Below are 26825 nucleotides of genomic sequence, written 5' to 3'. Positions count from 1 at the left end.
TGGGGAGAATGGAATTGGATGCCTTGGCCTTGTAGCTGGTTGTGTTTTGTTCTGGAAGCAAACAGCCGAGTTGGGCTGCTTGGAGTTGGGTTTCTAGTTCCTCTCTTGGCTCAGCTGAATGCGAGGTCTGCGCAGTAACAGAGGAACACCAGCGCCAAAACAACTGGAAAAGACAAATTGTTCCATGTGCCCTAATTGCTGGGGCAGTCTGACTACGTATATTTAATTAACAAAGGGAGAAGGCAGGTTTTCTCAGATCGGAGACTAATGGTTGCTGGCCGGCGGTTTAATGCTATTGCGAATGTACCAAAGCACCTGAGGATGGAGGTGTATAATTAACGACTCTTCAGGCCGTTAGACGCGACGTGTTTATCTAATCAGGCGCACGTCGCTTCCCCTGGGCTTTCCTGGAAGCGGCCGTTACAAGCTGCTGTGACGCACGCTGGCTTCCAGGTGCTGGCTTCACCTCTCGGGCATCGCTGCCAAACCCACGTGTGCCATCTGACTGAGCTTGCTTTGCTCTCCTGGCAGTGTGGGAGGAGAACCCTCCATCCTGCTGGTGCCTGTGGGTTGCTGGGGGGGCGGGAGGGGGGGGGTGTTGTCTCATGCATCCCACCAAAGACCTCGGCTTTAGCAAAGACATGGTACCTTAGTTAAGGTATCTCAGTAAACATAAGCCAAGGGCTGAAATAAAAATGGTAACGTAGTGAGTCTTGTGCGCTTTACTGAGGGCAGGTGAGGCCTGCCTGCCTGCTCCAAAGGGACACCGGTGTCTGAGCGGTGTCAGCAGCACCCGCTCACCTTCCAGGATCAAATCCTGATGGAACAGAGCTGCTGCCAAAGGAGCGAGCGGTGCAGGGGAGGCAGAGCCTGGTAGGATGGCAGCTGCGTGTCACTGTGATATTTTCCTTGCTCTGTGGCCTTACCACACATTCACAGCCTGTGCTGGAACTGTAGGATAAGCAGCAGTGCCGTTAGATGCTGGTGGGAAACCAAGAGACCCTTGGGTTTGGTGAGTTTGCTGTTGCAGGAACCGCTCGCAGCTCTGTGGTTTCCATTCTCAGGGCTCCACACGAGGATGGCTTTCCATTCACATGCGCTCCTCACCCTCCTCCAGGACATCCCCCAGAGCTTGGGAGTTGTTGTCATGGGACCTCGAGTCCAGTGTTCTCTTTCTGCCGTGCTTGGCGTTGCTGATGTGGGGCATCGCGTGGCCCTCAGCTCAATCGAACCTCCAGCAAAGACCAGGGAGGGGGAGCAGAAGGCAGAAAGGGCAGGAGTTTTCCCAGCTGTGTTAAAGCCGTCCCAGGGCCGCTCGGTTTGTGCTGGCAGCAATGGGGGGGCAGGTGGAGGGAGCTTGGGGGGAGACTCACAGCCAAAGGGAGTTTGGAGAACACAGGTCAGAAGGCGAACTGGTTTGGAGCTCCTCTGTTATCACTGGGGCATTGCATTTAAATTAATTGTATGAAATCTCATGTATCATTAATGCTTTCAAATTTTCTTATTTATTGAGGCAAGGTTTCCATCTTCATAATGCTGGGCCTGTGAAAGCCTGAAAATCTTTGCTCTTTCTCTTAGCTTTCTAGCCCTTGTTGCTGTAGAGAAAGGCTCCAAGCTGTGTCCCAGACACCTTATTTAAGCTAAAAACATGAAGATAAAGCCACGGGCCCACACATTATGTTATTGTTATGATTTTTCTCAATGCCAGTCCCCTGACTTCTCGTGCTTGGGGGTGGGAGCTGGTAACTCTGGGATTCCAGAGACCTCCGCTGAGATCCAGGGTCACGGTGCGGCCCCGCCACTGGTTTGTGCAGCTCTGGCTGTTACTGACTGTGCTGCGATAGAGAAAAATTCAAAACAACAGAGAAAAAAACACATTTGAATCTCAAGGACAGTGCAGCTGCGGCATCCCATCCGTCCGACTTTGCAGCTGAGGGGCTGCCCTGCTCTGAATGTAACTGTGACACCTCCTGATGGGACACCGCATTGTTTTGCAGGAGCCAGGCCAAAGAGACTCCAAAGAAACAGCATGGACAGCTTAGACCTCCTGAAGTTCCCTTCTGAAAAGGTAAGCAAAGAGGTCTGGCTGGTCTCGAGGACTGAGTGTGGGTAGGAATCCATGGTGGCTCGCTGACCGCCTTTGTGCAGCGGGAAGGATGCAATTAGCGGGTGTCATTGGAGTCAATGGGATTAACCAAAGAGGGTTTCCAGAGAGCTTGGAGGAGAGGCACTTAACAACTGAAAGCTGGAAGAGGCACTTCTGGGCTTTTTTTTTTTTTTTTTTGAAAAAAAGAGTCTTCTATCAAAGAGGATAAGAGAGAGAGGTTTAGTCCCTGCAGTGGCTGGTAGCACATCTCTGCGTGTTATTAACCCAGCAGAGCGCTTTGCTTGGTGCAGAGAGGAAGGTGAGGTCAAACGTGGGAGCTCTGCCTTGCAGGAGGTGGAGGATTTTGTTTCAAGGGGCTCTGAGGACTGCCCCAGCTCCGGTGCACTGCTGGAAATGTCAGATCCAAGCAGAGCAGTGTTCTCACTGTCTCCCCAGGGTAAAGGCTGCTTCTACAGATGGCTGCAGGCACTGAGCCTTCCCATCTACGGGGCTCATTTACATCCCTCAGAAAATCCTGCACATGGTCACTGGGTCTGCCCAGGGGCAGCTATTGGTTTGCTGTGGGGCTCTGTCATGCCTACCCTGGGACAGGGGGCTGTGTGGGCACTGCACGTGGCCTTTGGGCTGGAGGTCTGATCATCTGGGGGTCTTGGGGACAGCAGTGCCGGAGGGATGCTCGATTGTGTGTCCCAACCCAGTGGTTGGTTTTGCTGATGTGTGGCTTGCTGCTAATGCTGTAATGGCTGAGCCTCCTTCAAGGCAGGGGCTGGGTGGGCTTCAGGGGTCCCATGGGGAGCAAATGGGAGCTGCAGGTCAGGGCACAGGACCCTGGAGCCCAATGGGCAGCAGCTGTGCTGCTGTGCCCTGCTCTCACCAGCCCTGCTCCCACCAGCCCTGCTCCTTGTTTTGATGTTTGCTTTCCACTCCCAGCCATTGGTCCTTGTTTATTCTTCTCTCCACCAGACTAAAAATCTCTTTATCACACGCTGGCTTTCACCCCGAAGGTGCTTACGTGCTGTAATTGAGTCATTTATCCTTCTAGCGTGAAGGAAGCCGTTTGAAGCCTCTATCCAAGGCAGCAAGGCAGCTTCTGTGCTGCCTCTTTAGTGCCTGCTTTTCAAGGTGTGGAGACCAGCCAGGCTGCAGTCGGTCCTATTGATAACATCTGAAGAATCGAAACTCTCCTTACTCATTCTCGCTATTCCTGTTTGCGTTGTAAGGAGTGGAAAAGTCATTTTGGATATAGCACTCTGTGCCAGCCCATTGGTGCGTTGTGACTTCAGGTCCTTTGGGGAGTTCTGCCTTTCCAGTGCCCATGTCCTGACATCCCAGCCTCCTGGGTCCTTGAGTCACCTCCCGAGCTGTGCTCCAGCTCCTTCCAGCTGCGTGCAGTGAGGACTGAGGGCAGCCTGGGAGTCTCCTTGGTGCTCCATCAGTGACAACAAGGTGGTTTGCAGCGTGGAAACACCAAAGCACCAAGCAGGTTTAGGTGCCTTTTATAAGCGCATTTAGAGCTGAATGCCAAATACTCACTCCTGCTGCTGCTTCTGTATCAGGGCCACATCTGCATGACAGCAGTGATGGGGTTGTTATGATAGCACAGGCAGCCCATTAACACGAGGCTTTGACTCAGAAGGGATGGAGCTGTGTGCCTCGGTGGAAGGCAGTGAGGATGGGGATGCCAGCAAGTGGCAGCTGGGAAGCCAAGTGAGGAGCAGCAGTGAGAGGGGACAAGAACTAGAATGTGAGATGCAACATGTCACCTCTGCTCCCCTGTGTGTTACACAGAGGTGATGATCCTGCGTTGTGTATGGCTGTGGCAGCACCGTGCACAGGCACTGAAGAGAGCAAAGGAGGACAGCAGCGAGAGAGCAGGGGGCTGCTTTAACCGTCTGCTGCAGTTGTCATGTCACCTTGCACTCCCCGCGTGCTGCTGTAACATGGGGCTCAGCAAAAGAGCTGAATGGGGCTCCAGCCATTCATGCTGAGCTGCTGGGGAAGGGCCTGCCCTCCTGGAGGAGGCACCTTTCAGCCATCCCTTCCTGTGTCTGTAAATAAGCCAGCCGTGCCCCTATCTCCATCCCTGGGTTGGTTTTCTTTTTTTAAGGAGATGCTGCTTCTCCCTCGCTTCTCCCTGTGGAGGAGATGACTATCGTGTATTGTTTGGGTGACGCTTCCCCTCCACTCATTAAAATCATCCTCTGTGACGATACACAAAACATATCAGCTCATGCAGTCTGGATGCTGCGTTAACTCCTTGTGTCTGTGCATCTCCTGTGCTCTGAATATTGGCCAACAGGTCTCCACGTAAACCCAAGACAAGCAATTGATGCGATGACTATTTCTTGCTTTCCCAAGGACCAGAATGGGGACAGCCATCACGTGGGAGACCTGAAGATCTCGGGAAAAGAGTTCTTGTCTTTACCTGCGAGGTCGAAGAAATACCGGGAGCACCAACTGGGTTCGGAGAGGAGGCCCCAAGGGCCGTGCACATCACCCCTGGATAGCAGCCAAGTCCGAGTGCAAGTGCCACAGTCGGTAGGAAGAAGTGGTTTTCCTCCTCTTGTACTCATCTGGGAGCTTCTTAGGACAGCGTCATTCATTCCTTGTCTCCAAGCTGGGGGAGGGGTGGTGGTGTGGGAAGCTGAGCCTATGTGGGTGCGCTCCGGAGTAACAGTGCGCAGAGCGTGTGCTCTCAATTAGTCAATGATTGGGCAGAGATGACGGCAAGTCCTTGACTAGGAGCTTCTGTCTGGAAGGAAGTTAAGTGAAGTGCACTTCCAAAAGGGCAGGAGCTGACCCTGATGTCTGATTTATGGGTTATGGGTGTGTAGCAAGTCCCATGGTTGGTGTTGAGCGGCTCTGACTTGGGCTGTGCTTGGTTCCCCAAAGCTGATGGGCATCTGTGTCCTGGAAGGCTCTCCTTGTGCCTTTTTGGTGTCTTTATCCTGAACAATTGAGCTGTTCGTTGGGCTGCTGTTCTGGCTGTGCTGACGCTTGTGCTGTGATACTGACAAACACAATGTGCTGGGGAGGTTTTGTGCAACTGTGTTGGTTTTGTTCTCTATTTTGGAGATAGAAATTGCACCAACGAACAATGGCATGGCTCTGGGTCCTGGGAGGGGTTCAGGGGTGTTTGGACTCAGCAAGAAGCCCTGACACCTCAGCTCACTGCTGCCGGGGGTAGATTGTAACAGCAAAGACATGCTGATCGCATGGGTGCTCCAAAGTGGTCTCCTGCTTTATACTAATGCACCACTACAGTTCTGTGGTCACTCAATTGAGTCGAGGTGGAGTCAATCCAAGCCAGGAGAGGCGGACCTGTGTTCTCTTGGTGTTTAAGAAAAGAAGAACACGATACAATATTTTTGCGTTGGGTAAGAAAGGGTCTGAGCTTCAGTGCTTGGGATGAAGCCTGTCTGTAGAGAGGGGATGTTTGAACGTGGCTCCTTGTTCCCCCACTGTGGGCTGCAGGGCTACACGTCCTGCTCTGTGCACCCATGCACATCCCTTTCTGGCCGCAGACAGGCCTGGATTTCTGTTCCGTTGTCTGACCGCTGGAGACAGGATTTTTACACCAATTGTTTCTTTTAGACTTCTCTGAGCTGCTGCTTCATTCCCAACAAGTGTCGGTGGAAATGGTCTAACAGGAAAAGCATTTCCTGCTGCTCACCGGTGCAAACATGATCGTTGGGAAGGAAAACAAAGCTCATGCGAGCCAGAAAGGAGACAGCAGCATGGGGGCATCTGAGGGAATACAAAGGCAGAAAAAAACCAGCCTGCTTCTGCCTGAAATAGCCTTGTATTTTTAACTCGGACTTTCAGCCAGAAAACAAACAAAAGCCACGCTGCAGAAAGAGTAAGCAAAGAGCGTTCCTGAAGCACAGAGGGCTCTACCTGTAGGAAGGGCCCCTGGGATGCTGCCAGCCACCAGCAAGCTGTCACCATAGTGCAGGGATTTGGTGAGTGGAGTGGAGGCAGGGACAGGCTCACGGAGGTGCTTGGGCTTTGCAGTGCCTTAGCTCTCCCTGCTCACTCTGGATTCATAGGCTGAGTCCTGAGAGTCCATTTTTAGTTCAGTCCCCAAACATTCCTGGTGCACCTGGTGGGCAAACAGCGGAGAGTGAACTCGTGACAGGCAGAGCAGAGCAGCAGGGAAAGACAGCATCTCCCTCCTCACAGACATTAACATTCCCATTCTGTCCCAGGAGAGAATGGATCACTTGGCTGGAGGAGAAGGGCAACTGCCTGTCTTACATTTTGAAGAATACCCATCTTGGTAACTAATGGACCACAGCCTGTGTCCCATGAAAATAACAGTGAGAAGTGTTAGATTGCACTGGTTCTCAGGCAGTAGCTATACCAAAGGAAAGCGGGGGGGGGTGCATAACCCTTTTCCTAAAGGCTTCTGAAATACCCTCAGACATCCAGGAGCTCTGCAGGGGGATGAGGAAGGTAGGAACACTGCATGCATGTGTGCACACCGCCCCAGAGGCCAGGCTGCAGGGGTGAGCTGGCTGCTGGTGGGTTTCATCCCACTTCGGGTGTTTGGGTTCTGGACTCTTCAGCGCCGTGTCCGTGCCATGTGCCCATCCCAGCTCTACAAAGGCTTTGATGTGCAGAGCCCTACTGGGACACAGCTCGTGCCTCAGGGCCTGCCCTGCCACACACAGTGCCTTCCAGAAAGGGCTCTGCTGCCAGGGGAGCGGCTGCAGCGTGCTCTGGGTTGCTTCAGGTGAATCCCGCTCGGTTTCCGTGCTCCCAGCTGACGGTGATGCCAGCCTGGTTTTGTAGCACGGCCCAGACCTCCGAACCTTTCAAGTCAACATCTTGTGTTTGGCTTCTGTCCCATCACTCTGTTGGATGGGAGTGTGGGTGGGCTTTGTTGAAAAGCTGTATTTCCATGTGTGCGTTTTTAAATGAAATGTAGCAAACCCCACCCAAGAGCAAGGAGAGGCTGGAACTGAGCTCAGACCCTTTCTCTTGCTCTCCCTCCCACAGAGCTGGCTTTGGTCAGGCTGTTCAGACAGCAGTCCCCCTCCGTATTCCTCATTTTGTGAATGCTCAAAGCAAAAAATCTTTAATCCATCAGTTAACAACAAGTCCTTCATTAGCGGTGGGCCCCGATGGCTGATCCAGGTGTGTGTATGGGATGTCTCCATACCCTCACTCAGAAGACACGAGCTCAGAACAAACCTCCCAGGCCCCAGATGGGTTACTCTACAAGTCCTGCTCGCCCCCTCCTCCCCACCCGTGGGATGGGGCACTGCCGCTCCCCTGCCAACCCCAGGAGCTTACAGAGGCGTGATGATGGCTGTGAAGTTGTTTGAGCTTTGGATGGCAGGAGCTGTGGTGTTGTTATTAGCATCGGTGATGATGATGCTAATTACTGAGCTGCTGGGAAACTCCCCATGGGAGGAGGCGGGAGGAGGCAGGGAGAAGTGGAAGGGGAGGCGAGGTGCTGGGGATGGAGAGGAGCCTGGCCCCACTGTCAGCGCTGTTGGGCCCTGGGAGCAGGGCTCAGTCTGTTGGCAAAGCCGTGGCGATGCTGGGATGGGTGGGAGAAGCCATGGCCCAGGTGCTGCGTAAGGTAGGATGCGGGTGGGGGTCCCTCTGCGGGCTCACACCTTCCCATCGGGAGTGGGAGGGTCCTGGGCACAGAGGAGCTTTGTCACCATCGGTGCAAGGGTCCTGCTCACCCTTCTGCGTTGGGGCTGGTGTGGGATCTGATGAGACACCCGGGGCTGTGGGTCTCTGCGGGCCGTGGTGCGGGAGCAGCTGGAGGGCTGAGCCACGCGTGGTTGTATTTTCCATCTGTTGCAGCAGAAGTTCAAGTGTCGGCTCAGTCCCTGTGCCTGCAGCTGGGTGGCCGGGCCCGAGATTTTTCTGCTGGGTTTCTCTGTGTTTAAAGCAACATCAAAGCAGAGGGTTTTGCACCACGTGAAGCTTGCAGACATCAAAGGCTTGGTCATAATGTAACCCTTTCCTCCTTGGGGGAGAAGGTCCTAGCACGCTGGCTCCCAGAGGACCGGCAGCAGCTGTGATTTGCAGAGGGTTGCTCCAAGGAGGGGATTTCTCTAATGATTCAGAAGCATCAGGTGAGCACAGGTTAGTGTGGTTCTGTGTCCTTCACTCCTGTATCTGAGGGAGTGACCCCTCTGAAAAGGGAGGAGAGGGCCCATGGAACAAAGAGGCTCTATATTCTCAAAAAAATCTGCCTGGGGATGTGTGCCACTGCTGGGCACAGCTCCTGTGGGCAGCACGGAGCTGAAGGTGCTGGGATCCATGGGGTTGTGTGAGCACAGCTTCAGGGGCTGCAGTGCTTAACGGGTCAGGGCCCGGCTGCTGGAAAAAAACACATTGGGAGGAAAGGACCTCCCCCTGCCTGCTGCCCTCCTCGGGGATCAGTGGTCCAGAAATGGTGCTGCTCATCTGGACCCCCATCTCCCCAGTGGAGTGCATCGGCCCGAGGAGTCCTTCCCAGCTCCTAAACCGCAGGGACAATTTATAGTCAGTGACAGAGGAGCTGCGTGCGATGAGGACTTGCAGAGATGGGCTGATGTATTTAGACACAGAACACACGCACGGCGTGCTGTATCTCCAAACATTCCCCGGGACAAATGTTTTCGTAAGAGCTGCTTTATGCTCACAACAGGGAGCGACCGTAAAAGAAGGGAGCGTGCTGTAGATGACACCCCCGGGGGGCAGGGCGCCAGAGTTCCTCCATGTTGTTGTCTCCCTCGATGTCCTGGTGGGTTGCTGGATTGTGGGAGTGATGCACAGAGCAGGTGCTGTTGGTTGATCCTCTACTGTGGCCAACGAGTGCTAGGTCACTGTGCTGTCCGTCCGGAGCTTGACGTGGGTGCCCCATGCTGCTCCGTGGCTCTCTGTGCGTCTTCCCTCTCTTACGAGATGATGTAACGATCTGATTGATGTGTAAACTACCTCCACGCCGACGCACGCCCTCCTTTATCTCCCAGCTTTTTGTTTAGCTGCGTGGTGTAATTATGCCATTGTGGCTGGTCAGACTTTATGGTGTGAATGTGTTCCGAGAAAGCCAGAGCTGGGGGGGGAGGGCGGCTGCTGCAAAGAGTGAGGCTGTTCCTGTGACACCTGAAGGCCGCGGTGCTGGTGTCGGTCCTGCTGGAGCCCACGGAGCTGTGTCACTGTCAGGTTGTTCCTCCCTGTTTGCTTTGTGGGATGCCCAGCATTGCTTGGTGCGGGCACAGACCTGGGAGAGAGGTGCTCCCCAGCTGGGGCAGGGAGTACAGGGGAGGTGTGCAGGGCTGGGGCCTGGTGGGCATCTTGCAGGGGTGCAGGCTGCTCTGAGAAGCAGCAGCAGTCTGGGTGCATTGTCTTAAAACGTGCATCCAACCCTCCTGACCCTGTGTCTGTGTGGGACTCCTTGTTAAGCACAGGGCCCTTCTTCTCTTTAGCTCCTTGTGTGGGATGGTTGCACACGTGAGCCACGACAGGTTCCCAAAGTGCTCTCTTGCATCTTAGGGATGCAGCAGGAACAGCAGAGCCGAAGCTGTGTGGGTTTTCCAGTGCAGAGTCCTGAGGTGCTGCTCCTCGCTGGGACTTTAGTGCGGGGAAATGAGTGGGGAGATAGAAAATCACTGCAGAGGAACTGCACGGGGTGGAGGGGGGAGGCAGCAGCGTTTTCTGGCATGCGCTGCCTCTGCTGCTCTCGTTGCTTCAGCGGTAAATTATCAGTTTCTTCCTTAAATATTAACAGCTGCCAGGTAACGAATTCCCCCTCTCTGTCTTATAATGGCACTAAAATTGGGAATTGCCTTGCTTTTCTCTGTAATTATCCAATGATGCCACGTGAGCGCGAGGGAGGCCGGGCAAGGCCTGGAAGCTCTGCGGCCCAGGGAATGCAGCGGGGCTGGGCCTGCTCCTTGGGGCTGCTCCTTGGGGCTGGCAGTGCCATGGGGTGCCCAGCTGTAATATCCTTCGTTACCTTGCTCTGTCACATGCAGAAGGGCAGGTTTGGGAGGCCGGTTAGCATGGATTTGAAGCAAGTCTGTGCTTGTGAACAGAGAAGAGAGCACGCCCATGTGCAGGAGGGCTGCGCAAGCTCTTGGTTGTGCAGAAGTCACACCGGGGACCCCAGGCCTGGGTGCTTCTCAGTGTCTTGGCCTGAGGATCGGGGGCTGTATGAAAGCACGTGTGAGCCCTTGCATCCTGGCTGTAGCTGGAGGGCGGCCTTGGAGCTGCAAACTGTGCAAAAGAGGCCGACCTGAGGAATGTGACCCGATATGGTTGTCCCAGGTCCCACCGCAGCCGTTTGCTGGAGGTGAGGACAGGAGCTCTGCGGCCTGGCCAGGCTGGAGCTGGCTGACCCAGCTCCTGGAACACGTTTCTTTTTCCCCTGACTCGCTGTAACCGGGTTTTCAGTTATTGGCACTCTGAAGCTGTAATTGAGGTCTGCTTTCCTCCTCGCTCGGCCCTTTCTCCCGGCAAATTGTCGGCCCTCGAGTGCTGTGAGGCAGTGAGAGGGACGACGCGCTCACCATTTCCTAGAAACTGTCACTTTAAAGAGAACAATACTGACAAAGAGGAATGAATCGCAGCCAGGCGCAGAGCCATAAAACTCCAAATGTTTGACTTCTCTCCGAATCTGGAACTCTTCTCTCGTTCCTGGGGCCTGTGCTGTGCCCGGGGCACTTTGTGCATCTGCAGTTCCCCATTCTCGCATGCAATAAACTGCATGTGCCAGAAGAACTTAAAACGTCAGAGTCCAGGCTCTGTTTGGGTGTAAATCAGCGTAACCTGCTGAAATCACTGGACAGTGACACCAGATGACACAGGGGCCTCCAGTCTGGGGGGATTTTGTTTGCTTTTCTCGCACAAATATTGTTGGTTGAGGCAGATGGGAGTGCAAGGAGCAGCGTGGCCACATCTGTGTTTTGCAGACTGCAGCCTTGCGTGGGAGAGCTGGGAGGAGCGGGCGCCGCTCCCTGGCTCTCTGTGCCCCCATATGGAGCTGAGTGTGGCTGCCATGGGGCACACGCGGGCAGAACCCCAATATGGGCTGCCAGCCAGGCAGGGCACAGCCCCAGACTGGGGTTAATGTGGCAGTCACGAGGCTCCGCTCACCTTCATCCACGTTTCCCATTAGCAGTGCTATTTTCAAACCTCCCCAAGGCAATTAACACCAATTAATCTAAAAAAGACCAAACAAGGTTGTTTTTTTTCTTTTTTTTCCAGTGCCCCGGCTTCTTCCCGTTCCACGTGCGGCCCCAGGAGGCTGCAGCCTGGCAGGGAGTGAGCCCAGAGCAATGCTCCATGTGCAATTAGAGGGGATGCCAAAGGCCCCCATGGCCCCCACCAGTCTGCCCTGGATCATGGTACCTGTGCATCCTGCTGTGCTGTGGGGTGGGGGGGAGCAGGTCTGTGCAGCGCTCCCTATGGATTTGCTTGTTGGGGTGCACTGCAAACCCACGGAGCTGCCCCAGGACTTGCCCTGCCTGCAGTGGGGCTGGGATTTCGTGTTCTGTGGGCTCTGTGCATGGCGGGAGCCCTTGATGTTGGGGGAGGCCTTTAGGCATTGCTGGATATGGGTAAATAATAATTAGGAGTCAGGCGTTTGCTGCAGCGAGGGACATTTGTAGGAGGTGAGGTGTGTGCTGTGGGTGTGAGCACTCCTCATTAACCTTGCTTCTGTGCTAATGAATCAACAACATGGGTTATATCACTTAAAGCAATGGAGTTCTTTCAGTTTAGCAAATTGCTGCTGCTCAGCTGAGACCCAGCAATGGAGTGTGGTCCTCGGTCCTGCCTGAACTGCAGAGTGTTGTTGTAGGACCGTCTGTACACACCTGCAGTACCCTGTGTCCCAAGCAGAACGCAGGAGGTGTCCCTGCACCATGCTCTTAGCAGCAAAGTGCTGGGCCCTGCTTTCAGTATCAGTTCCAGCAGATGGGGAAAACTTAACCCCAGGATTAATGAGGCCATTGCACGAAGCGGCCGCATCTCAGCATGTTGGCATGGCGAGCAGCAGAGGTGTCAGGGGCACTTGGGCCACGCTCCACCACGGGCACTGCACGCCAAGGAGAGGTGGAGCTGGGGCTGGGCTGAGCTGCTGCTCTCAAGGTGTGGGTTTGCACCACGTGCGGCAGCAGGGCACGCTCCCAACAGGTCAGCAGTTAATGCATTAGGGAAGGAGGGAGTGTGGGTGAGCTATTTTGATTTTGTTTGAAACAATAAAGCCCAAGCTATTTGCAATCCTAACAACAGAGCCAGCTTTTAGCACTGGCGTTTATAGGGATGAGTGGGCGAGTTGTTTAAAGGGGGAAAAAAAAAATCTTTGAAAACAGTCCAAGGAAGGGCGATAATTTCATCCTGCAAGGGAAGAGCATTGGGCACATCTGTGTTTGAGGAGTGTGTGTGTGTATGGGGCTGCTGGGACCACAGAGCCCAGGGCACACAGCTCACTCTCAGGGGCTGCAGGTGGAGGTTCGGGTGCTGCCTCTGCAGGCCAGGGATGCTCTGCTTGCTCTCCTTTGCTGCATCCTACGCCCAGGTGCAAGAAGTGCTCTTTACTGTTCTGAGGGCTCTGCTGCTGGGTCATCCCCATCTTCTGCGTGTCACACTGTACCTGCTCCAGGTGCTCTGATGGAGTTGTCCCCAGGCTTGGCTCTTCAGTTATGGGACAGGGGCTCAGCTGTGGCTCATGGCCTCGCTCCCCTCTGCCCTGAAGCGTCCCCTTGTCTCAGCCCCAGCGGTGCAGAGGCAGCAGCTGTGGTGCAGATGTGCAGAGCAGATGTGCAGCTCACGCGAGGTGTGGCAGTGCCTGTGTTAGCGTGCCCATTTCCCATCCCTGCACCCTTCTTTCCTTCTTCATTTGCTGTGGCATTTTTTACAATTAAATCGTGAACAGAATGGTAGCTCAGTAGCGAGCTCCCCAGGCAGCAGCTTTGGTTTAGAGGCAGATTCCCCCTTGTCTCTCTTCCACAGCCCGTGGCACCAGAACCACACGCGGTAAGTTGGTTTTTGCACGCTCTGTCCTGGAGCCTGGACTGTGCAGGGTGATGGAGAACCTGCTTTTGTTCAGGGTAGTGATGTTCCCTACTTCTGCAGCAAACGGTGGGCAGGAGGGTCAGAGGGCAGCGTGCATGGAGAGCCAGCGGGGCACTGCTGGGTTGTGCTGGCAACCTGCTCCTCTTCCTGGTGCCCCGTCCTGCAGTCACAAAGCCACGTTTGTTTGCATTTCACAAACACGAAACCTGTGCTCGGGCTGTTGCACGGCGTTCCCATCCCTTCTGTGCTTCGAATCTCATTACGATCACAACGTTCCCTCTGTTAAACAGGGGCAGGTTTAAATTCGGATTCAGTTCATGGCTGAGGATCTTTCGCGGTAGGGCCAAAAAATCAGCTCGCTGACAGCACGTGGAGCAGGAGGGCTCTCAGGAGCCGGCACCGGTCCCTGGGTATTTCTGTGCTTTAAATCTGAGCCATCGAGTCGTGCCTGCAGACGCACGGTGCGTTCGCTGCCCGTGGAGCTGAGCGCGTTTGCAGATGTCGTTCGGCAAAATCGATCCCGATCTATTTTTAAGGCGAAGTGTGCGCGGCGGGTGGGAGGCGAGGAGGTGGAGGGAAAGCTAAATATTCACATAGCTCCGCGCTGCGTCGGAGAGCATCGGCGAACAGCGCCGGGATCGTGGCAGCGAGGTGAGGGCGAAGCGAGCGCGGGGACGCGGCTGCGGGGGGAGCACGGCACGGCGGTGGGGCTGTGGCTTTGTGCCGGGGCTGTGGCTTTGTGCCGGGGCTGTGGCTTTGTGCCGGGGCTGGCGGTCCTCTGCTCTGTGTAAGTCTGTGCTCCGGCGCCGAGCGGAGCCGCTGGGGAGCGCGCAGCAAACGGAGCCGTCTGTGAGCGGAGCTGGGAGAGCGGCTGCCCAGGTCGGTGAGTGCAGCGCGGCTTCCTTTGGGCTCTCCTTTTCCCTTCTGAAACGGGGGAGTATGCACGGAGAGACAGAAGGGGGAGTTCCTCGGGTCGGGGCTTGGATAGAGCCTATGGACGCTGGAAAAATCAGCTGCTTTTAAAGTTGGCTACTGGCTTCATTTTGAACTTTTCATTACCGATATCCGTACAACTCCCTGGGAAGTGGACGCAGCGACCCACAGAGCGCTCGGTGCCATGCTGGTGCCTTGGGGAGTGCAGCGGTGCTGGGGGAGCCCCAATGGGAGGGAGCACTGCCCTTGGCACGGACTATGCAAGCTCAACAGCTCTGAGCCAGCGAGGAGCCGAGGCGGCAGCCAGCAGCCAGCTGCTGGAAGCTGGGCAGCCCCATTGCTGCACTGGGAGCAGAGGCGGTGGGTGCTTCACCTCTGCATCGAACTGAGGCTTCCAACCAGGGGTCTCTTCCTGCCCTTCTCCTCCCACCCCTCCTTTGCCTTCTGGACGCTCATCCCAGCACCACCTCAGGTGCCTGCCCTGTGCAGCCGGAGCAGTGAGGCTCAGCCCGATGCCCTGCGTGGTGCTGGGCTTTGGGGTGCTCAGTGGCGCTGCTGTTGGCTCCCCCAGGGGGTGCTGGGGTGATGGAGCAGACAGCAATGCTGCATGCATGATGCCAAGTGCTCCCAGCACTGCTCCTGTCCAGTGATTTCGGGTCAGCTGCCTGAAGAGAGAGTGGGTAAGTGCTTGGGATGCATCTGGTTGGTAGGGGAGAGACAGATAGGAGATGACACATGGGCATGGATGTGCCGGGACGAATATCTGCCTGGCCCGGAGCACGGTTTGTCTGGGAAGTGGCTGCAGGCAAAAGGTCGGCCCTGGGGATGGGGTACTGGGTCCGGTCCCTGCTCCAGCACTTTGGTGATCCGTTCATCTCTGCATCGTCTGCAAACTGAAACGGGATGATGAGGAGGAACTGTTGCTGGACAGGGAGCTGAGGGAGCGCTCTCTGAGGGGCGGCTGTGGGAGCAGCACTGAAACGTGCTGTGTTATCCTCTGACCCTGCTGCATGGGGATGCTGAGGGGAGAAGCCAGTCTGGTGGAGCAGTGGGGTCTGGCCCTTTGGGCAGCTCACAGCAGTGTCAGCACTTTGCTTTGGTGGTGAAGTATTGAGCTGAGGGCATTGCCACCAGCAGGCCCCGGTGTGCGGGGTGCTCGGTGGGTGCAGGCTGTGCGGGGTGGCCGCTCTCCTCGTGGGGCTTTGTGCCATGTTGTCTTCTGGGGGAGTTCTTTACCAGCACGCTGCTGGAGCAGCATCACATAGCACCAAGCCCAAACCCCAGTGCTGGTGGCGCTGCCCTGCTGCTGTCAGACACCGGCTGCTCTGCCCTGGGTGTGTGTGTGTGGGGCTGGGCATGGGGAGCGCCTGTGAAATGCTGCTTTGTGCCCAGGGGACAGAGCTGGGCAGCGGCTGAGAGGTTCTATTTAGCACTGGTGAGAGTGCTCCTGTGCTCTGCAGGGCAGTGCCCTGCAGCGTGGGGATCTCGGGGCTGCCCAGCTCTGGCACTGATGCTGTTTGGCACATCCCAGTCCCCACTTGGCAGAGAGCAAGAGCGGAGATTTTACACAGGGCTCGGGGTGAGCTGTGGGGCTGGGGCCCATGGCATCACCACCGTGGTGGTTGTGCTGTTGCAGGACTGTTGCTTGGTGCTGTCTGGGGATGCCCTGGCTCTCAGGAAGCCTCCTGTCCTACCAAGCGCTGGGTGAGCACAGCTCGGCGGCAGACGATGCGCCCCAGGGCACGGCCACGTCCATCTGCCTGCACAGCTCCTTCCTCGGGGCCGGCAGCAGTGCTCTGTGCCCTGTCACATTGGGGCATTTTAATTAGAGAGGTGCTGGGCTCTTGGGGGGGGGGGGGGGGTGCCAGAGGGAGCACCCTTCTCTCTCCTGGGTGTGTTTGGAGCAGAGATCCTGGCACGGCAGATGGACGGATCCCTGGTGAGATGCGCTATGGGGAATGCAATCTCCCCGTGAGCTCTGCCTGTTGTGCCCCCCATGAGGTGGAACTCCTCCTTGGGTCGCGCCACTGCCCCCTCCAACTCCGTGCTGCCGCAGGGATCCATGGTGTGAACGAGCAGGCTTCCTCCTCCAGCTTCAAATTTGGGTCGTGCGAGCCGGCACGACAGAGCTGTGGTAGATGTGGTTCATCCTTGGCTGAAGCTCATTCAGTTGTGGTTTCCGAGGCCGACGGTCGGGAGGGTCTGTCCGTGCCGCTGCTCCATTGGTGGGTCAGCACCTGGGGGGAGGTGAGAGGGGTTTCTCCCTCCCCTCTGCTCCCACATCGCCAATGTTCCTCTCTGGCCCGCTGCTAATTTTGACGCTGCCCTAAATAGAATCTGAGTGCATCTCATCTGCTTCGCTTAGCATACGGGAAAATTGTTTTCCTTCGTTTACTGACTCTGACTGGCAGCTTTAACCCTGTCAGCACACAGTTCTCCCCAGCACAGGGCTCCCTGGAAGCACTCTGCATGCTCGCCCTCCTGGCACAGCACCCAGCCCATCTCCGGCACGGTGCAGCAATTAGAGGCTGCTCTGAGCTGAGTGCTAATCCTTCGTCGGCACAGCTTAAATATATCGCTGTCTGGGGCAAGGTGCTTATTTGGGGCTCTCATGCAAGAACCTTTTTCCTGAAGAACTGTAATTTTGTGGCATTTGCAGCTTGGTGATGGGTAGAGCAAGCGGGGTGCTACGGCACGTCGGAAGGAAGCGGGGGGCTGTGCTCTGTAGAGGTTACATTCAGCAGCTCAGGAAGGAGGGATGGGCGGTGTGCCTGAGCCTGGCACACAGCAGCGCTCCATGGGGGCACCCACTGGGTTCCCCCACCCCTTGTGCTTCCCACCGTCCTGCTCGTGGTCTCTTCTTGGAGAGTTTTTTTTGTTTTTTGGATCATCCAAACCAAAGGGTGGTGAGGAAAGAGGAAAAGGAGAGGAGAGGCTGGTTCTGAGGCAGCAGCACAAGGGGACCGAGAGGCAGAGACCCTGGGCAGGTGCGGTGCGTGGCAAAGTCTGGGCACAGCACGGAGCCCGGCTCTGGGCAGGGCGAGAGCATTGCCGAGGCCACGCAGGGAGAGTTGTGTGGGGCGTGCTGACTCTTCTGTGTTTTCTTGTCTTTGTAGAAGATCAACCGGACCCCTTCGGATGAGGAATGCTTCTTTGACCTGCTGAGCAAGTTCCAGAGCAACCGGATGGACGATCAGCGCTGCCCGCTGGAGGAATGCCCCTCGGAGGCTGCGGAGGCAGCGGCCACACCGGTCCCAGCCCTGGAAGAACGGATAGGTAAGCACCGAGGGGTTGATAAGTCGCTGTGATTTGGGGTGGTGCTGCTCCCCTGTTGTGGCTGCCTGCCGTGGTGTCACTGTACAATGGCCCAGGAGGGGAAGGTGCTGCCGGGTGTTCTCAGCGTGACCACGATGGAAAAACTTCTGGGTTTTGTACAGTTGTTGGCCGCGGCGGTGATAGGTTTGCGTAAGGACGGAGAAGGCAGCAGGATGGATAAACAGGAGGAAGCGCCCGGCACGCAGACAGAGAGATTCACTCATAGCAAGAAGGCGGATAAATGGAGGAAACTATCTGACAAATAGATGGGATGGGATGGGAAAGGCAGCCAGGGCTGTTTGCGCCCTGGGTTTGTGTCTTTTTTTCTGACAGCGTGTTGAGGTGTGTTCATTAAACCAAACCGGAGCGAAGCGCTGGGGCAGGGCCCGCTGTGTGCGCAGAGTGAGCGGTTTCTTCTGTGCTGAAAATAAGGTGGGAATGAACGTCGCTTTTTCAAGATGTGTTTCTGATGCAGAAGTGCATTTTGGCTGGAACAGCTGTGTCATTTAAGAGCGAGTTTGAGTAGGAAGCTTTATCAAGAGTGGACAAGTAGGCATACCTTCTGATCATCCATCACTTGGTCTCCGAGCTTCTTGGATGTGTTAGGTTTGAAGTTGCTTTGTGAGCTGAAGGGGAAGGAGACACATCCTGGTGTCAGCGCTGAGGTTACTGTGTGCTCCTACAACTGCAGGAGCCGGGGCTGTTGGAGCAGCAGTGTTGGGAGCCAGGGGCACCCTCGACTGCTTTGTGCTCCCTGAGGCGGTGATGCCGACCGGGCTGGATTTCTTACAGCTTCGTTTGCTTGTTCTCATTCCAAGAGCAGTGTCTGAGCCCATGTGCTGCCCAGGAGGCGTTGTCCTGGCTGGGGGCATCGCTCTGCTGAGGGGCTTAGCCAGGCTTTGTGCATTACCTGCCCATAATTACACCTGGCCCTTGGGACTGTGTGCAGCGCCCCATAAGGAACCACAGCAGTGCACAGGAACTGTATGGTCACCTGCAACTGGTGTCTGCACCAGGGTGGAAACCAAGGCACCAGCAGCGTCCTGCCAAAGTCTTTGGCTTCCCCTTCATGCCAGGCAATGCAACAGATGCAGCCCGTGGGTTTTTTTGGGAGGTGGCTGCCGTGTACTTGCAGGCAGGGCTGTGCCACAGCACTGGCATCCAGAGAAGGGTGGGAGTGGTTGCACGATTGGGTCGTGGGCTTTGCTCCCTGCCACACTTGCTGCTTTGATGGTAGGTTTTTGCTTGCTTGTGTCGTTGGCAGTGGGATTGTCCCTGCTTACCACGCAGGGTGGGAGGGAATGGTGCTGGTCACAGACGCTGGCGTCCTACCCAGCTCAGGCCTGGGAGGCCTCTCAAACAGGAGCGTAAGGCTGTTGGTTGAACAGCATTTTGGTGAGAAGTGGGGCTCTGCGGTGAGCAGAGACGTGACCCTGGTGTGCTCCTCTCCCCCCCAGCACACTCCTCCCTGATGGCGTCCCCGCAGACAGAGGAGTTCTTCGATCTCATCGCCAGCTCGCAGAGCAGACGGCTGGATGACCAGCGTGCCAACGTGGGCAACCTGCCAGGCCTCCGGATAACACACAACAACTTGGGGCACCTGTGCATGGAGGGGGACGCCCAGGAGCCCGGGGATGAGTTCTTCAACATGCTGATGAAGTGTCAGGTACAGCAGGGCTGAGCGGGCTGGAGGGGTAGCCCAGTTTCTCCACCATCAGCAAGCACTGCCCCCCTGCTCTCGCCAGTCTGGTTGGGGGGGGGGGGGGCTGTGGGCAGCAGCTCTCAGCACGCAGCCCTAACCCCCCTTCTTGCCCTGCAGTCCTCCAGGATAGACGACCAGCGCTGTGCACCGCCAGACTCCATCCCCCGTGGTCCCACGATGCCAGATGAGGATTTCTTCAGCCTCATCCAGCGCGTCCAGGCCAAACGCATGGATGAGCAGAGGGTAGATCTGGCCTCGGCACAAGAGGAGGCAGAAGAGGAGCAGCAAAGGCCTGGTTCCAGCTAAGAACCGGGGTTGAGTCTGGGGGGTTGGTTTTGGTTTCATTTGTTTTTTTTTAAAAAGAACTGAAGTGTAGGTGGTTTCAAACCAGAGTGCTCCTGCACCGCCACAGACTTCTCCCAGGAGCTGCACCTCAGCTGCACTGCACTTGGTGGTTGGAGCAGGGAACGGTTTTTAAACAAGGGTTTTTTAGAAGATGCAGCCTCTGTAACAATGGGCACAGCACAAGGGAAGAAGACCCTGGCAGCCCCTTTGCTTGTCACTTAAAACTCCAGGAACTCACACTGTCAGCCAAAGGAGGAGCCCAGAGCAGGTAGTTAAACGCAGCCTTGAACTTCTTTATTTCCAAAATACTTTTAATAAGGGAAGGGAAGAGCACCTTTTTCATTTTGCAGTCCTCCTGTCACATCCGCATCACGAGGTGACGCAAATTGTTCTGGATCCTTTCCTGGAACATCTTCATCAGTTTTGTTCTTTCTGCAGAAGGAAATGAGACCAAGTCAGAAGCTGCACAGGACCTTTAAAAGCTCACCCCACTCCTGGCTGCAGCTATGGTCCCCCAACCTTTGAAGTTTGTTCTGGGGTTGCTGTGAACTCTGCAGTGAGAGCTTCCTCAGCCGCTCCTGTAACAGAGTTGTGCCACAAGCTCTTGAAGCAGGAGCCAGGGCTCTCCCACCTTTACCTTTAATGGGATCTGGAGACCTCCAGAGAACAAGCACAGGACAAAGCCTGAAAGGTAAGTGCCAGCTATGCAGCCTGCACTGCAGACACAAGACAGGAGCTGGTACCTGGAAAGAAGGAAGAAAGTCTTCTGGCCATCTGTTCAGCACAAAAATCAAACTTAGGTGAACTCATTGCTTCTGGTGCGGCTGAGCCAGAAGCCTCGCATGGGACTGCCCACCTGCATCTCGCACGGACCTGCTTTGTGAGCCAGCAGTTTTCTGGCCATGGCTTGTCATGAGAGGGAGCAGAACTATCCCCTGCTCCTCTGCATCCAGCAGTGGAGCAGTGCTGCTCTCAGCAAGGCAGTCCTTTTTCTGCACATCGTCTGGTCCTACACCAGCAAGAAATGGAGCCTTGGCAACAGCTCCAAGCTGGGATTGTTGCTGGGAAGTCAGTTTCACCCTGCACACAAGTGCAAGGGTCTACATTTACTTTCATCCCTTTTGGTAAAGTTGGAAACGCAGCCCCGAGAGGAGGGCAGCAAGATCTAACTGCAGGAGGTGGAATCCTTGACCAGAGGGGCTATTCTGGACTTCAGAAACTCCAGTAACGAGTTCTGCCAAAGCAGATATGTTCCTATAGGGAACAAGTCAGCACTTTCTAATCGAAATGCATTTGACAGAAACATTTCCAACCAGCAGTAAGATTTTCAGACCAGTGACGCTGCTCACCAGGCCTTTAACCTGCCTGTACTGACCATGGGAGGGGTAGCTGCATTTCGGCTGCCACCAGGGAGCACTCACCTGCTGCACAGAGCTGAGGCTTGGCCTCCTTCCTGGGACAGGTCAGAGTGCTGGAGGCCAGGCAGGAGGATGCACACAGCCATGTATGTACCCACCTAGCTTGTACCTGTACAGAGGACAACATGGCAGATGAGGATGACTTGACCAGCTCCAGGTTTGGCCCGGTGCAGCTCTCAGCCTGGTGGTGAACTGGAATCTGACCATTAAGCTTCAAGAGGTGTTAATTATTTGCCATATACTTGAATGTATGAGCTTATTTATTTTTTACATGTGCATTTGCTAATGTCATTTTAATGGGGAATTTCCAACCCACAGGTACTTTTTTTCTAAAAAATAATCTGCCAAATGAATTAATATATTAGAAATGAATACAGCTCAAGGGAAAGGGAGGGTTGTGCTTAATAAATATTTGTGTCTAAGCTTCAGTGGCAAAAACTCATTTCTATTATTTTTTGTCCAGCCTGCCTGCTTTGCTGACAGCAGAGCTAATGGTGGCTCCTTGGGATGGGAGTGGGGGTGCATGGTGGGTTCTTGTGGCAGCCATCACTACATGCAAGTGATAAGAAAAGGGTGTGCAAATCCACCTACATGTCCCTTTACCTTACAGGTCTCTTTGGGAGCAGCCAGCATCCCAGCACTGCCTGCCTTACCTCACTGTAGGTGCTGTGGAGAAGGTTACAAAGCCCTGAGCATTTCCTGCCCCTTAAAGCCCAAGAGTTACAGGGACAATGGGGCACTTTAGCAGCCTGTGATGGGCCTAAGCAAGGACCTGCTCCTCCCAGCAAGCTCCAGCCCTCCCCCAGGAATGGGGATGATCCCTTCCTTTCAGGCTCGGTGCTTTGGTACCTGCCCCAGAAGCCAGGTCTTGTTTCCCTGGTGGCAGCTGGTGGAAGAAAAGAGCAGCAATTGCTGCACAAAGCCCTGGCATGAGCCCTTAGTGTAGATACAGAGCAGCAGGCAGCAGTGCAAGCTCATTCCAACACAGCAGGAGCGAGCAGGCCATTAGACTTTGCTAGAGAGAGAGCCAGAGAGCAGCAGATTTTGGATCCTGAGGCTTGTGAGAATAAAGCCAAGTCCCAGCTGGCCTTCCTACGCCTGACTACCTTGCGCAGGATACTGCCAGTCCCAATCAAAGATTAACAAAGAGCCACCAGCTCGTTCTCATCATGTATTCTTAAGCTTCTCAAGGCCCAGACACAAGAAACTGCATACTGCCAAAGGCTTTGTGTGTGACTTGAGGACAGAACGAGCTCCCCAACAACGCCAAGGCTTGAGGTTTTGAATCTAAACAGGTGATGATTCTTATAACTAAGTGATGGCGGGCACCTCACCTGCTGTCTCACTGTCCTTAGCAGCTGCAGAAGGGAGCACACGTTCGCCAGTACTGTTGTTTGCAGAGCACCTACCCAACAGAAAGATACCCATGGTGAGCAGGAGCAATGGCTCACAGCCTGCAATGCTTGGTGCTCTGCCGTGCCCTGAACAGAGCATTGTCCAATGGCAGTTACAGTGTGCACAGTACAACCCCTTCCTATCCAACTCTGCCCAGCCAGTAGAGCTCAGTTCTGCGCAGGGAACAGCTCGCTGCTGCCGCCACCCACCGGACAGGGGAGGGATGGCCGGGGCCGACTTGGCCTTGGATGGCAAAGGACTGCAGCAGCAGTTGTGAGCATAGAGCAGGGTATTGGCCCCAGTGCAGGGCTGTAATGGGGAGGAAATCTATAAAAAACATCAGAAACACAAGATACTGCTCCTTCCTACCTAGCTGTGTAAATGCTCTCAGAGACTCTTGAGAGCTCGTGCTGATGGTGTGCCTGGTGGGAGTTTTTGTATTGCTCATCTGCCAAGTCACGTCAGGTCTGAGCCTCAGCACTTACCTCATCTCTCTCCCGAGCCTTGTGCTGCTCCTGCTCCAGCCATGATCTCCAGCGGGGGGGAAGGGCACACAGCCTGTGGGAAGGGGTCTGCTGGCCCTGAGCATCCCCAGTGCTGTAAATTCCAGCCTGGAGCCAGGCAGCTTTCAGGGGCTCTCCACAGCAATCTCCCAGACTGCTGCTAGGCCAGGACACAGCTGTGGGTTAACTCCTGCACGGTTTTCCAGCAAGGAGCTCAGTATTCAGTAGCACTGAAGACCACAGCCCAGGGACATGCAGCTAGGTATCAGCCACACAGCTGCAGGGGTTGGGCAGAGGGCTCTCACCTTGCTGCACCTCTCTGCACATACTACAGCAGAACCTGGCAGCCTAGAAGCCCACATGAGGCCCTGTGCAAGCAGCACAATGCCCAGCCCCCAGCTCCCTTCCACATGCACAGACACACACTCACTTCCCCTCCCTCTAGGGCCCCCATCTCTATGCACTCTACCAAACACTCCTGCACCACTGCTGGGGGGCCATAAGAATACCAGCATCTGCTTGCAGCCGACAGATGCAACCCATCAGAGTCCCCCCAGCAGCTGTATGAACTCCGGAATTTGAATGTAATAAAAAAGGAGAGAGGCAGAAAGCCAGAGGCAAAGTAATTCCTATTTCACAGCAAAGTCCTTGCAAGATAGGATGGGGGAAAAGAATGCATCCTCCAGCAGCCACAGTGCAATGCATCGAGGAACACGCCAAAGGCATTAAGCCAGCAGTGCATCCTGTGAATGCTGCTCTGCCCTGCCTCAAATTCACCACATCCCTGTGCCTTGGACACCCCTGCCCCTGTCAGTGCACTGTCACTCACCGTGCTCTGTTGCTCCAGGCTGGTACATCACTGGTCCCCATCACGACGCAGCTCCAGCAGGCTTTTTCCTCCCTTCTTCCCTCTCCCATGCCTTTGGCTAAAGCAAAGTCTGGGGTGGTCCTCCTAGACGAAGCATGCCTGTTGGCATCCTCTTTAATGGAAAGATACGTGTCCCCTTTTTCAGAAAGAAAAAAAAGAAAACCTTCAAAATGAAGCACGACATTCTTTCTTTTAAATGTAAGCTACAAGCAACAAATGCTCTTGTTTTATACACAAAGCCCATCAGAGAAGCACAACCCTCTCCCCTTCCAGCTGAAAGCCCCAGAATGTGTGTCATTAGAAGCACCAACTTCCTGCCCTGCTGCACAGCACGGTCTGTGTTTGGTTCTCAGGAGCCCTGGGGGCTGCACGCTGCCTGCTGCAGCTATTTCACAGCTCACTGACCTCCCTCTGCCCCACTCCAGAACCTTATCCTAAAGATTTGCCCACTCCGTGCAACCTACTGCTTCATGCTCTGCCCAAGCTGCTGGCCTAAGCCTTCAGAGCTGTGCCTCCAGCAGCAGGAGCAGCAGCAAACCAGGCCTCTCTCCATCCTCAGAACTGGGAGACAGGCACCCATGGGTGAGCAACACCCCTCCACCCCTGCCTCCAGGCAGCACTGAGCAACAGGGACCACGGAGATGCTGCAATGACACCTAGCAACAGTTCTTACTGTAAGAGAGCAAAAGCCAACACAACCTGCCTGTAGCCAGGGGCACAGAAAGGTAAGGAAAAGAGTATTGCAAAAGTTAGATTATAAATGAACTGTTGCCAAGACAACGCAGATCCTGTAACAGCAGCTCCACTCCACCCCATCAAAGGCACTGGAGCAGGGGCAGCACAGCACTGCTCCTCAGGTACAAGGTAACACCGTAACCACTTTTCCAGCAGCTCATGACAGGGTGAACACACAGCAATGTTCCACTCCTGTTCCTTAATTAATACATGGATCGCTCTGCCATCTAATTGTCTCAGAGAGAGAGAACTGTTTCACTCGGATGCAAACACACACAAAACCGACCTGATGGATGCCCTGCCCTTCAAAGCTGTTTCATCAGTCTGAGCTTACCTGTCACACAGGATGAAACACGGGAAATTTCTGTTAGGTATTAGGGCTTGTTTTATTCTTATACTACAGGATGGGTCAAATACCAGACCTAAAGAGGCTGTGGGGCTTCCATCCTTAGAGATACTCAAGGCAAGACCCCAAGCCTTACCTAATTGAACCTCCTTTAAGCAAGGTGGTTGGGATAAAGAGCTTCCCACCTTAATTACTCTCTGCTACCAAGTTTAAAAACACAAGAAAGCAGATGCTTTGCTGTACTAAGAGGTTAATTGACCTCAAATCCATAACAAAGATTTATACAAGCAGAAGGAATAAGCCCTAAGAAAGTGCAGTAAGATCACCTTACTGCCTGATTCATCACTACCCAAGAGTTATGTGCTGGTAAACACCTACATTTTTCATTTATGAAGTTATTATTTTTTTCTTCTAGCTGATCTTAACACGCAGCGGTGGCATTAATAAGCACCTCAATGTCTGTCAAATAAGACAAATTTCTAGGTGCTCCACTTATCTCCAACGTGCTTTACAAATACTAATTGCTCCTTCACGCCCATCCTCCCCCTCACCAGTAAGGACGTTGCATAACCCAACCACAGCGCTGCTCACTGCGTCACCGCCCCACCAGGAATTTCCGAGCAGGGGCAGGCACAGGGCAGTGCAGGAGGGCTCGTGGTGTAACCCCAAATAGAGACCTTCAACCCTGTGACACATGGGGCACAGAGCCTTAACTCTGGGAGATACCACGGGAAAGAAAAAAGCAGCACTGAAGTGACTGCAGTACGAGCTAGTTCTCTGATGCTCCTGCAGGCTCAGCTGGCTTTGCACACTCACCCGTGGTCAGGGCCATCTCCTCATGTGGTACCAACTGCTTCTTCTGCTCAGCTGCCATGGGATGCACCCCCAGGAGCACTGCAATCAGCCACTGATGTGCAACACCTGGACAAGGCCAGAGGACACTGCCAGAACCTCCTGTTAGTGCCACACCTGCCTAAGCCAAAACACACGGTCAGAAATTATTTGCTCCATTCTCACCTGAGAACAAAGCAGGCTTCCCAGCCCTGCCGCAGCACCCAGAATTGCTACAACAGCAGCAAAAGGACCAGGAAAGATAACCACAGTGCAACTCTAAAATGATGAGCTCGGCCGAAGGCAAAACTACACACACCAAAAAACACAACAGGGAGAAGAGGGACACCCACGTTTATTCTCAGCACAGTCCATTGGAATCAAGGAAGAAACGTTCAAGTCTCCCTTGCAGGCAGCAGAATGACGGCACTCCCACTCGTCAGCTCTGTCCCTTGCCGTCAGTCTCGGGGGGGGGGTCCCCACCTTCTCCCTCTGTAGGATGACTCTGAGAGCCAGCGTCCTCCGGAAGCAGCTCCAGGGCTTCCTCGCCAACCACACGTCTCACCTTCTCCCCTTTGGCTGCCAGGATCTCCTCGATATTCCTTAACAGCAACGTGAAAGCCAACAGTGACGCTACAGCCAAGGCCGGAGCGAATTGCCCGGTGCTGGGCTGACCTTTATGCTCCGAGTACTGCCACGGCATCCTTCTATCAGCTGCCTGCGGAGCGCACAAAGCTACCCAAACCTCCCGGGCCTATTTCTACCCACTAGGATCAATAATTCAGCAGTTAAAGCAGTTGGAAATCACTGAAATTCAACAGCACGAGCATCCCCGTGCCTGAAACCCTCACAGGTGGGGGAACCCAGCCGAGATTTAACAGAGCCTGAGGGAGAACGGAGCAGCACACGCAGCGCTGCCCTCGCGCCATTGATTCGGACCCTCGGTACCGACGTTGAAGTTACAGAGCCCCGCGGGGCGCCCCGAGGAACCGGGCAAGACGCGGAACCGCGCCCGCGGAGCCCCGCCCCCCAGCTGACGTCACGCACCTCTTCCCCTGCAGGTCCGAGAACCAGCCCAGGTTGTCGGCGATCACGTGGTGGCTGTGACAGCCGGGGCACGTGACGATGACGACGCCGCGGCTGTACGCCAGGCGGGAGATGGTCTGCGCCGAGCGGCGCTGGCACACCTGCAAGGCAAGCGGGCACACCGGACCAGGCCGCGGCCTCCGTCAGCGGCGCAGCACCGGGGCTCCTTCCCCTCCCTCGCCCCGGGGCCGCGGTAGAACAGCGCGCAGAAAC

General features: G+C 55.0%; 2 protein-coding genes across 28 annotated transcripts in view; one reads left to right on the top strand and one right to left on the bottom strand.

Moving 5' to 3' along the window:
• The window catches only part of GPSM1 (G protein signaling modulator 1), a 51094-nt gene extending 31218 nt beyond the window's left edge, over positions 1–19876 (top strand). For 3 of the 12 annotated variants that reach the window (XM_021413805.1, XM_021413808.1, XM_021413809.1), the window contains 5 exons: positions 1998–2068; positions 4466–4645; positions 17185–17344; positions 18841–19049; positions 19203–19876. In XM_021413805.1, coding sequence (XP_021269480.1) covers positions 1998–2068; positions 4466–4645; positions 17185–17344; positions 18841–19049; positions 19203–19391 — 809 coding nt within the window. In that variant the 3' untranslated portion in view covers positions 19392–19876. The other 9 variants (XM_021413806.1, XM_021413807.1, XM_021413814.1 and 6 more) reach the window with 9 other exon arrangements.
• Positions 19703–26130, bottom strand: DNLZ (DNL-type zinc finger; the record flags this gene model as incomplete). 16 transcript variants are annotated; one of them, XR_002443602.1, is given in 9 exon segments in its annotated part: positions 19703–19862; positions 20068–20173; positions 20304–20957; positions 22183–22253; positions 22729–22801; positions 23576–23750; positions 25512–25616; positions 25713–25835; positions 26010–26130. XR_002443602.1 is itself a non-coding variant. In XM_021413827.1 (7 exon segments), coding segments are annotated over 6 exon segments (651 nt in total), but the record flags the coding sequence as incomplete, so codon positions are not given.

This window comes from Numida meleagris, chromosome 16, assembly GCF_002078875.1.
Source record: "Numida meleagris isolate 19003 breed g44 Domestic line chromosome 16, NumMel1.0, whole genome shotgun sequence".
NCBI classification, from domain to species: domain Eukaryota; kingdom Metazoa; phylum Chordata; class Aves; order Galliformes; family Numididae; genus Numida; species Numida meleagris.
Note: the sequence above shows the minus strand (reverse complement) of the source record. Positions and strands in the feature narration are given on the sequence as shown.